Here is a 12,500-nt window from a genome sequence, read left to right as displayed (position 1 = left end):
ACTGATTCCAGTTCTATGTCATCAGTTCCAGTTTCAGCTGCAGGGAGGCATTCTTGTTCTGTGTTATCAGTTCCAGTTTCAGCTGCAGGGAGGCATTCTTGTTCTATGTCATCAGTTCCAGTTTCAGCTGCAGGGAGGCATTCTTGTTCTGTGTTATCAGTTCCAGTTTCAGCTGCAGGGAGGCATTCTTGTTCTGTGTCATCAGTTCCAGTTTCAGCTGCAGGGAGGCATTCTTGTTCTATGTCATCAGTTCCAGTTTCAGCTGCAGGGAGGCATTCTTGTTCTGTGTCATCAGTTCCAGTTTCAGCTGCAGGGAGGCATTCTTGTTCTATGTCATCAGTTCCAGTTTCAGCTGCAGGGAGGCATTCTTGTTCTGTGTCATCAGTTCCAGTTTCAGCTGCAGGGAGGCATTCTTGTTCTGTGTCATCAGTTCCAGTTTCAGCTGCAGGGAGGCATTCTTGTTCTGTGTCATCAGTTCCAGTTTCAGCTGCAGGGAGGCATTCTTGTTCTATGTCATCAGTTCCAGTTTCAGCTGCAGGGAGGCATTCTTGTTCTATGTCATCAGTTCCAGTTTCAGCTGCAGGGAGGCATTCTTGTTCTATGTCATCAGTTCCAGTTTCAGCTGCAGGGAGGCATTCTTGTTCTGTGTCATCAGTTCCAGTTTCAGCTGCAGGGAGGCATTCTTGTTCTGTGTCATCAGTTCCAGTTTCAGCTGCAGGGAGGCATCAGGATGTGAGGACTGCTGCATGTCGCCACATCTCCTGAACAAAACAGGAGCAGATGCTTGTTCTACACTGGTCAGGCAACCAGATCCTGTGTGTTTGTGTGCTTTGTAATCATTTAAATGTGAACGTCCGATGGCCTTTTAGCACCATGGGGACAGAAAGTTGTATACATGTGGCACGGCATATGAAGACGGGGCCCAGTCCTCTCTTTCCGCTGTATAACCATCATGAGCTGAGGTCAGCTACCTCTTCACACTTTTCAGGAGTCAGGAGATCGGAACACAGTGTTTCCCAAGGACACAAGACCAGGCCGAAACGGGGCCTCACGCCGTGATCCTTGATGCATGATTGATATTCTCTTGACATGTATACAAAATAATATAAAAGCCAACAGACTAAAATGAATACGAGATTTAGATATTCTTTATGAAAAAAAGTCGCTTTCGAGTCAAACCAACACAGGATACTCTGGTACCAGGCATGACAGGCACACGACGTGTCTGCAGTCACTTGTATCCGTGACAGACCATTCAGCATGATTCCTTCCTTGATAAAAACAACAACAACAGCAACTATTAGGGCCTATTGTCATTATCATTATTGTTATTCATATTATTAGTATTAGTAGTATTTTGTTATTATTATTTTTGTTAGTAGCAATAGTAGTACTACGTTTTGAATAATAATTCAAATATGCCCTGGTTTCTCTTCTTCATGTCGTATGCTACACACCTTGTGATTATGGATTTTTTCCCTCGCTGTCATAATATAGTTGATATGAACACGATTTATCAAAGTGTTTAGAAATTCTAATAACGGGGCACTATAATCAATAACCACAAGCAAAAGAAAAGGAATATGACAATGGCAAAGCACACACACACACACACACGCACGCACGCACACACACACACACACACACACACACACACACACACGAAAGCAGATGTGTTCATAATTATGTTCTTAGGAGGGGTAGCACACTGTTTGACGTCCACACAGCACACAGTCTGACGTCCACACAGCACACAGTCTGACGTCCACACAGTCTGACGTCCACACAGCACACAGTCTGACGTCCACACAGCACACAGTCTGACGTCCACACAGCACACAGTCTGACGTCCACACAGCACACAGTCTGACGTCCACACAGTCTGACGTCCGCACAGCACACAGTTTGATGTCCACACAGCACACAGTTTGATGTCCACACAGCACACAGTTTGATGTCCACACAGCACACAGTCTGACGTCCACACAGCACACAGTCTGATGTCCACACAGCACACAGTTTGACGTCCACACAGCACACAGTCTGACGTCCACACAGTCTGACGTCCACACAGTTTGACGTCCACACAGCACACAGTCTGACGTCCACACAGCACACAGTCTGACGTCCACACAGCACACAGTCTGACGTCCACACAGTCTGACGTCCACACAGCACACAGTCTGACGTCCACACAGTCTGACGTCCACACAGCACACAGTCTGACGTCCACACAGCACATAGTCTGATGTCCACACAGCACACAGTTTGACGTCCACACAGTCTGACGTCCACACAGCACACAGTTTGACGTCCACACAGTCTGACGTCCACACAGCACACAGTTTGACGTCCACACAGCACACAGTCTGACGTCCACACAGCACATAGTCTGATGTCCACACAGCACACAGTTTGACGTCCACACAGCACACAGTCTGACGTCCACACAGCACATAGTCTGATGTCCACACAGCACACAGTCTGACGTCCACACAGCGCGTCCACACAGCACACAGTTTGATGTCCACACAGCACACAGTCTGACGTCCACACAGCACACAGTCTGACGTCCACACAGCACACAGTCTGATGTCCACACAGCACACAGTCTGACGTCCACACAGTCTGACGTCCACACAGCACACAGTCTGACGTCCACACAGCACACAGTCTGACGTCCACACAGCACACAGTCTGATGTCCACACAGCACACAGTCTGACGTCCACACAGTCTGACGTCCACACAGCACACAGTCTGACGTCCACACAGTCTGACGTCCACACAGCACACAGTCTGACGTCCACACAGCACACAGTCTGACGTCCACACAGCACACAGTCTGACGTCCACACAGTCTGACGTCCACACAGCACACAGTCTGATGTCCACACAGCACACAGTCTGATGTCCACACAGCACACAGTTTGACGTCCACACAGCACACAGTCTGACGTCCACACAGCACACTGTCTGACGTACACACAGCACACTGTTTGATGTCCACACAGCACACTGTCTGACGTCCACACAGCACACAGTCTGACGTCCACACAGCACACAGTCTGACGTCCACACAGCACACAGTCTGATGTCCACACAGCACACAGTCTGATGTCCACACAGCACACAGTCTGACGTCCACACAGCACACAGTCTGATGTCCACACAGCACACAGTCTGACGTCCACACAGCACACAGTCTGACGTCCACACAGCACACAGTCTGACGTCCACACAGCACACAGTCTGATGTCCACACAGCACACTGTTTGACGTCCACACAGCACACAGTCTGATGTCCACACAGTCTGACGTCCACACAGGCTGACGTCCACACAGCACACAGTCTGACGTCCACACAGCACACAGTCTGACGTCCACACAGCACACTGTCTGACGTCCACACAGCACACAGTCTGATGTCCACACAGCACACAGTCTGACGTCCACACAGCACACAGTCTGACGTCCACACAGCACACAGTCTGACGTCCACACAGCACACAGTCTGACGTCCACACAGCACACAGTCTGATGTCCACACAGCACACTGTTTGACGTCCACACAGCACACAGTCTGATGTCCACACAGCACACAGTCTGACGTCCACACAGCACACAGTCTGACGTCCACACAGCACACTGTTTGACGTCCACACAGCACACAGTCTGATGTCTACATTTCTTAGTCAATCAATTGGTGTTTTTCTTCACAGGGAAGACATACGTGCAGGGAATGTTCGACGTGTCCTTCATCGTTACCCAGCCCATTGGCAACACGACAGAGAAAGCGTGAGTCACTTCTTTCCTGTGTGGTCTGGCAAAATGAAAGGGCGGAGTGAAAGAAGGAAGTAATGCACAATGTGTGTGTGTGTGTGTGTGTGTGTGTGTGTGTGTGTGTGTGTGTGTGTGTGTGTGTGTGAGAGAGAGAGAGAGAGAGAGAGAGAGAGAACCCGTGCGGTTGAAAGGGAGATGAACAGAATGAAACACTATTGCAAAATAGATGTGCATGCACGCGAGCGAGCGCGCATGTGTGAGTGTGAGAGAGAGAAAGATTATATAATGTATAAACAGACAGACAGACAGACAGAGACAGAGGGCTTTTTCCATTGACGATACGACAATTGTAACCATATTGTCATTGTAAATAGTGATGATGATGGTGATAGTGGTGACGACGACGACGATGATGATGGTGATGATGAAGATGGAGATGCTAATAATGAGGATGATGATGACGATATTGGTGGTGGTGGTGGTGGAGGTTGACAATACTTTCATTCTGTGGTAATGATGACCACCACTGCTGCCGATGCCCCGTGAACGCCCTGTCCCCTGACAGTCAGAGCTACGTGTACAACGCCCTGGCCTGCGAGATGCCGTGGATCACCAACAGTGACTGCACACGGATCTTCATCACGGCGGAGGAGTACAGTCTGGAACCCATCACCAAGACCTTGACCTTCCAGAACTCGTCCTTCGATATCTCGTCCTACGAGTACATCAACGACAACTATGACGAGGTGGAGATCTGTGTGCCCGAGTCCTTGAAGGAGGCCATGGTGAGGGCCACGTCATCGGCTGTGGGGTGCTGGGATGTATTTCACTTTCACTTTCAGTTTCTGGAGGAGGCGTCACTGCGTTCGGACAAATCCATATACACTACACCACACCTGCTAGGCAGATAGCCTAACCAGCAGCATAACCCAACACACCTGTCAGGCCTGGAGTGTATGCTTGTTAGGCCTGGAGTGCATGCTTGTTAGGCCTGGAGTGCATGCTTGTTAGGCCTGGAGTGCATGCTTGTTAGGCCTGGAGTGCATGCTTGTTAGGCCTGGAGTGCATGCTTGTTAGGCCTGGAGTGCATGCTTGTTAGGCCTGGAGTGCATGCTTGTTAGGCCTGGAGTGCATGCTTGTTAGGCCTGAAGTGCATGCTTATTAAGCCTGAAGTGCATGCTTGTTAGGCCTGGAGTGTATGCTTGTTAGGCCTGGAGTGCATGCTTGTTAGGCCTGGAGTGTATGCTTGTTAGGCCTGGAGTGCATGCTTGTTAGGCCTGGAGTGCATGCTTGTTAGGCCTGGAGTGCATGCTTGTTAGGCCTGGAGTGCATGCTTGTTAGGCCTGGAGTGTATGCTTGTTAGGCCTGGAGTGTATGCTTGTTAGGCCTGGAGTGCATGCTTGTTAGGCCTGGAGAGTATGCTTGTTAGACCTGGAGAGTATGCTTGTTAGACCTGGAGTGCATGCTTGTTAGGCCTTGAGTGCATGCTTGTTAGGCCTGGAGTGCATGCTTGTTAGGCCTGGAGTGCATGCTTGTTAGGCCTGGAGTGCATGCTTGTTAGGCCTGGAGTGCATGCTTGTTAGGCCTGGAGTGCATGCTTGTTAGGCCTGGAGTGTATGCTTGTTAGACCTGGAGTGTATGCTTGTTTTTTTGTGTACCTCTCAGAGTGGATGTGTTTGTGTGTGGTTTTGCCAGATGATAACACTCCCGTTGCCATGGGTTCTTTTTTCAGTGCGCCAAGTGCATGCTGCACACGGGACCTCGGATTATCGTCTCATCCGAAGGACTTTACGGGAAAGGTGGCAGAATGATTGAGACGCTCAGCTGCCAATACAGAGAGTCCGCGAAGGTGTGGGTTCGAATCCCGATCTCGCCCTTTCTCCCAATTTTGACTCAAATATCAGACTGAGTGTCTAATCTTTCGGTTGAGACGGTTACCCGATGTACCGTGTGCAGCACGCACTTGGCGCACTGAAAAAGAACCCATGACAACGAAAGTGTTGTTCTCTGGTAAAATTACAGCACTGAGCTGACTGGGAAGGACTGGAAGCCGCGGTAACATGAACAGGGCGCCGTGCGCGGCAGCCAGCCGGTTCTCCATCTTGCTAGAGGCTGGCAGCGTACATTTCACTGCTGGACAGTAGTAGAGTGTAGATATTTTCAGCAAAATATTTAACCATTGTTTGGCAATAAACTGCGACAGTTGGTATAGGAAAGAGTACTACTTGTTAACATGAACAAAGAAACAAAATAACAAACGGTCTTTTATATTTGACATCTCTCTCTCTCTCTCTCTCTCTCTCTCTCTCTCTCTCTCTCTCTCTCTCTCTCTCTCTCTCTTGACCATAATAATAATAATAATTAAAGCAACAAATAGTTGTCTTGGACAGTATCAGTATCAGTAGCTCAAGGAGGCGTCACTGCGTTCGGACACATCCATATACGCTACACCACATCTGCTAAGCAGATGCCTGACCACTCAGCGTAACCCAACGCGCTTAGCCAGGCCTTCAGAAGAAACAAAAAAGAAAAGAAAAAAAAAGAAGTAAATGAATATTTTAAAAAAAGAAGAAAAAAACGATGAAAATAAAAATGAAAATGAAATTGAAAAAAATAAGGATGAAATAAAATTGAAATGAAATAAATAAATGAATGAATAATTTGAAAAAAAAAAAAGAAAAAAATACAAATAAGAAAATATTTTTTTAATTAAAAAAGAACTTTGTCTTAGACAAAGTTTATGTAGCTAATCGTATACTTAAGTCGACAAATGTTGCCCATCAATAGAAAGACAGGCAGACAAAGAACTGTGTATGATTGGGTGTAAAGGGAAGGAAAATGAAAAAAGACTATAAAAAAAAAAGAAAAAAAAAAAAAGAAAAGTCAGAAAAGAAAAAAGAAAACGATAGAAAAAAAAAGAACAGAAAACAAAGTATAGTGAAAAAACAGACAGTGGGGAAATGAGGAGGTTGGAGGCCCCACAATAGATTACGACGATGACGATGACAATGACGATATTAACGCCGACTACCACCAAGATACCTAAATATGAGATCGAAGACGATGCAACGACATCTATATCGACGAAAAACAAACGGATACACCAATAATAACTTTTTTATATATATTTTTAAATCACACAAAAAGTCAGCCATTTCCACTTCTCCATTTATATACTCATGATTTTTTTTTCTTTCTTCTTTTTTTTTTTTTTTTTTTCCTGTCCCTGTCTCTTATAGAGCGTGACAGACATCGACGAAAAGCAAACGAACTTACCAATTCAAACAAGCAAACAAACAAACAAACAAAAAGCAACAAAACAGTCACCCATTTTCCCCTTCTCCATTCATCAACCCAGTTCTCCCCCCTGCCCCCCCCCCCGCCCCCCCTCCCTCCCCCTCCTGTGTCCCAAGCAGTCTCTGCACCCGTCCAGACTGCAGTACATATACTACAGCCAGAACTGCGTGACGGACTACCAGGGCTGGCTGAAGGCGGAGGGCTACCTGACGGCCGTGCTGGGCCGGCTGTCCATTGTGGCGCTGTTCGCCGTGCTGCTCACATACTGCCTCTTCCCCTCGCTCCGCAACCTGCCCGGCGTCAACACCCTCAACCTCACCTTCGCTCTCTTCCTCGCCGAGGTCGTCTTTGCCGCCGGGGAAGAAGTTCAGGTGAGGGGTGGATGCTTTCGGTGTTGTTTTGTTGCTTGTTGTTGTTGGTCTTGTGGTGGTGCTGGTGCTGGTGCTGGTGGTGATAGCGGTGAGCGTGTGTGTGTATTTGATTCTGAAATTGTTTTGCATGCAGCATGTTTTTACCTGTCCAGTTTTGCCTAATCTTCACCTGATTTTCACTCACTGTTTACTATTTAACCAGCGTGTGAAGCTTATATTTTCTTGTCCTGAAGAAGCTGTTATAAAGAGAACATTTGCTGCTTTAGAATTACATGTTTTAAAGTCATGCCAAGACTACTGCTGTTCACACACACACACACACACACACACACACACACATGTATTCAAGACGCTCTCTTGATGATGCCCTTTGGGCGAAAACTGGAGTGCAGAAGAAAGGAGGGCAATTATTTTCTTTGGAATTTATTTAACATTTAATGCTGTTCTCTTTGGAGAATCTACCCCTGTGGAAGGATTTCATGGAGTGGTGGCAGCAAGTCCAGGAATCATCTTGCGTGTGTGTGTGTGTGTGTGTGTGTGTGTGTGTGTGTGTGTGTGTGTGTGTGTGTGTGTGTGTGTGTGTGTGTGTGTGTGTGTGCTGTGTGTGTGTGTGTGTGTTTTCTCTGTGTGTGTGTGTGTTCTGTGTGTGTGTGTGTGTGTGTGTGTGTGTGTGTGTGTGTGTGTGTGTGTGTGTGTGTGTGTGTGTGTGTGTGTGTGTGTGTGTGTGCCGTGCGCTGTGTGCCCCAGATCCCCTGGCTGTGCACGGCCGTGGCGGCCAGCCTGCACTACTGCTTCCTGTCGTCCCACTGCTGGATGAACGTCATGAGCTATGACGTGTACCGGACCTTCGCCGCCTCCACCTGCATCCTGACCAGGGTGCGGGACAAGAGGAAGATGTTCCCCCGCTACGCGCTGTACGCCTGGGGCATGCCGCTCCTCGTGCTGGGCACCTGCCTCTTCATCGACCTCACCGGCGTCTTCCCGGGCATCCGCATCGGCTACGGCGGCACGTGGTCTGCGGCGGCGTCGGGAGGAGGGGTGCTGAACGACACCTCGGGCCTGGGGAACTGGACCTCTGGGGACGGGGAGAGCCGTCACCCAACAGTCACCACCACCACCAGCAGCACGGAGAGAGTCAACAGCGATGTGGACAACACGGCAGCAGCAGCAGCGGCATCGGGGGGAGGAGAGGTGGTGAGGAACGGCACGGAGAGCGGGGGGTTCTCCGTGGTGGTGGACCGCTCCTTCAGCTGTTGGATCCAGGAGCCTCTGGCGGCGCTGTACGCCTTCGGGGCGCCGCTGCTGCTGATCTTCCTGATGAACTGCGTCTTCTTCGCCAGGACCATCGCCAGCATCCGCAGGACCGGCCGTCTAGCGCGTCACAGCGGGGCCGGCAGGACCAACTCCTCCAACTCGGCGCGGCAGCTGAGCGGGCACAATGACGTCATCCTGTACGTCAAGATGTCCTCGGTGATGGGCTTCACCTGGGTGTTCGGCCTGGCCTCCTCCGTCATCAGCTCCGTGGCCCAGGAGCCCTCTGACGTCATCTGCTACGTGCTGCACGTGCTGGGTGTGATCTTCCCCATCCTCAACTCCTCCCAAGGACTCTTCATCTTCTTCGCCTTCGTCTTCAACCGCCGGGTGCTGGGTCTGTACCGGGTGCTGGGTGGAAAGGTCAAGTCCTCCCTGGCCAGACAGAAAAAGGCCTTGGTCAGCTCCGGAAGGGGAAAGCCCATGACCAACATCGCCACCATCTCCAGGAAATGAGTCAGTCTGGATACATCCCTGCCCACACTGGCTACAGTTACCAGGAAAGGAGTCAGACTCTTGGTCAGGCACAACAAGGTGTTGGTCAGTTCGGGGAGAACGAGCCACAGACCAGCATCGCTACAATCACCAGGAAATTGGACTGGTCTTTCTGACCACTCTGCCTCCAAGCTGATCGTTCTGAGGCTTACAACGTGACGTAAGACACCATTGATACATCCGATGTGCAAAGAGAAGAAGAAGTGATGTTGGGTCCACTCCCTGTTTTTCAGTATCAGAATTCCAGGCAATTCCAATGACAATCCATGGATCCAAAGTTGTTGCTTTGTCGAATGAGATTTCACAAAGGCTGTTTTTGCTTTCTGTTTACACTACCGATCTTTCGTTATCAAAACAGACATTGTTGTACAAAATTATTTCTGAAGAGTTCACGTTCTGGACCTGCGATGGCCAGTTTGGGGTGATGTGAAACGGTGTCTTTCCTAAGTCACATGAAACTGCAGAATGTCCAAACAAATTCCACGTCTCTTGTTACTGAACACAGTAATTGTTCTGACAGTACCTGACTACCGTACATCATGTGGTTCTTGAATGAAAAACAATGTGATGCCATGAGGTGACTGGTTGACAGTCAATGAATGGTGTTCGTGTTCTTGTTCGTGACAAACTGACGATCACTGTTTCACTATGGGACAGCCTGTCTTGCCATGAATAAAGAACTCATGACCGTGTTCCATGTACTTTCTTCTACTGCAGAACTCCATCTTGAAGAAACCTGAAGACTGCAGCGGTGTTTTACAGCTTTGTGAGTGGTTTGCTGTTCTGTGTGTCATGGCTGCACAGTTCACTTCAGCTCTGCCAATTCGGCTTGAAAATGGAATTGTTATTTGCTTGGAGATAAAAAGTGACCGTCAGTTCGTACCACACACACACACACACACACACACACACACACACACACACACACACACACACACACACACACACACACACACACACACACACACACACACACACACACACACACACACACACACACACACACACACACACACACACACACACACACACAAACAAAATGGCACGCGTCCGCGCGCACAAGGTGTGTGTGTGTGTGTGTGTGTGTGTGTGTGTGCAGAACTTTTTATCCATGGATTTACACATTCATGTTGATTAGTCGTTTTCATCTTGTTTTAACTTTTTGTTTGTTTTTGTTGTTGTTGTTGTGATTGTACTCCCATGTCATTAGCGTTGTTTAGCTTTTGACATTAAATGGTGTCTAAGTTCTCTCTCTCTCTCTCTCTCTCTCTCTCTCTCTCTCTCTCTCTCTCTCTCTCTCTCTCTCTTACGCCTCTCTCTCTCTGTCTCTCTCTCTCTCTCTCTCTCTCTCTCTCTCTCTCTCTCTCTCTCTCTCTCTTACGCCTCTCTCTCTGTGTATCTCTGCCTCTCTCTCTCTCTATCTGCGCATTTCTTTAGCAAGTACCTTTACTGTGTAAAATGGATGTTGTTTTTCTACAAATGCACAAAGTTATCACTGTCTGTCTCTTTATATCTTCATTTCTCTCTCTTTCTCTCTGTCTCTGTTTTTCTCTGTCTCTGTCTCGCTATATGTCTGTCTCTCTGCCTGACCCTGCCTCTGTCTGTCTCTTTGTGATTCTGTTTCGCACAAAACACTTTAGCGTTACATGTTTTTTGGCTTTGATTCCGGGAAATCTTTATGAGTCAGTTTCACGTTTTTCTTTGATTCCATGTGTACTGTTGTAGATGGGTATAAGTCAGTATCTCTGTTTCTGTCGTGTGTCTGGTTTGTCTGTAATTTGTTGTCGTCATTGTTATGCAGCATGTGAATACAACAGCATCTACGCTACAACATACTTTCAGAATATCCTACTGTCGCAAATCAACTAATCCTATTTGGTAATTTGATTAATGGCTCAATGTTACAGACAAACATGATTCATTTATTGATCTATTGCTCTTTGTGTACTGCATTTGAAATTCTTGGTCTTCTTCTTGGTCTTCTTTTTCATCTCCCTATTACCTGCCTTTTTTACGAGTAAGAAACCAATGTCAACTATTCTCATTTTTGTCATCCTGACAGCTCTGTTCCATAGTAAGATGGGTTTTTTTCTGCTTGTGCAATCTATGTGTATGAACAAGAAAAGAAAAGCTTCGAAGAAATGTATCTGCGGGAAATAAGCAATGCGATTGTTGTACAGTTATTAGACATTTTCTGGTGAGTTCTTCCTTGTATGTGTCTCTTAGCATGTGTCTTTCTCCTCCATTATCTGTGATTTGCTTCTGCTCCAATCCTGATCAGAAAATATATGCCACACATCGTTGGAAATTTGAAAAGGTTATTATTCACGTTGGATTACAACGCGTGTTTATCTGTGTGTACGTGTGTGTGTGTGTGTGTGTGTGTGTGTGTGTGTGTGTTATTTAAAAAGGCGGAAATAAAGATAATATTAAAAACGTGAAAGTTTCGGTCACAAAAGTCCCAGATGGAGATGAGGATTCTATTTAAATGAGAAAGATGCTTCAGGTTTGTGGAATGGAGAAATGTTGATTTGTACTGTACTGTACTTAACTGTACCGTATTGTACTGTACTGCACTGTACTGTATACTACTACTACTACTACTACGAATAATAATAATAATATAACTAATAGTAGTAGTAGTAGTAGTAATAGTAGCAGCAGTTTTACTATTAGTAAGAAGAAGGGAAAAAAATAGTTTTTAACTTTTTTTCACTTTCAAACTTTAGTGTTTTACTTTCATCACAAAATCACGTTTGTGAAACCTGCTTAACTGCGCTGCTTAATGTAAGAACCAGAACTGAAAACAGGCATTTAAACACCAAACACAGACATCACTGGCCTGCCCAATGTAAGAACCAGAACTGAAAACAGGCATTTAAACACCAAACACAGACATCACTGGCCTGCCCAATGTAAGAACCAGAATTGAAAACAGGCATTTAAACATCAAACACAGACATCACTGGCCTAACCATGTGCAGACAGCCAATCGACTCAAGCGCTCATCTATGTTCATTCACATACAACGCACTCAGCACAAACTACGCAAAATTGATCAATGTGTCATCGCAAAATACCAAGCAATGTATATATCACATCAATACTTAAATCCAACATCAAAATACTCAAATCCAACAGAAAAAAATCGCAACACTGAAACTACTCAAAGTATGAGAATGCATCAGAACTATACTTTAAAATCAACCCCTAACTTGTAAAACCAGTCACGTGCATCAAGAAC

General features: G+C 46.9%; 1 protein-coding gene across 2 annotated transcripts in view; it reads left to right on the top strand.

Moving 5' to 3' along the window:
* The window catches only part of LOC143287437 (uncharacterized), a 17,123-nt gene extending 6,992 nt beyond the window's left edge, over positions 1-10,131 (top strand). Inside the window, exons 4-7 of one of the 2 annotated variants that reach the window (XM_076595423.1) lie at positions 3,722-3,797; positions 4,348-4,567; positions 7,196-7,450; positions 8,198-10,131. In XM_076595423.1, coding sequence (XP_076451538.1) covers positions 3,722-3,797; positions 4,348-4,567; positions 7,196-7,450; positions 8,198-9,217 — 1,571 coding nt within the window. In that variant the 3' untranslated portion in view covers positions 9,218-10,131. The remainder of the gene's footprint in view (positions 1-3,721; positions 3,798-4,347; positions 4,568-7,195; positions 7,451-8,197) is intronic. The other variant, XM_076595424.1, reaches the window with a different exon arrangement.
* The last annotated feature ends 2,369 nt before the right edge of the window (positions 10,132-12,500 follow it).

The sequence above is a fragment of the Babylonia areolata genome, chromosome 11, assembly GCF_041734735.1.
Source record: "Babylonia areolata isolate BAREFJ2019XMU chromosome 11, ASM4173473v1, whole genome shotgun sequence".
Lineage (NCBI taxonomy): Eukaryota > Metazoa > Mollusca > Gastropoda > Neogastropoda > Buccinidae > Babylonia > Babylonia areolata.
Note: the sequence above shows the minus strand (reverse complement) of the source record. Positions and strands in the feature narration are given on the sequence as shown.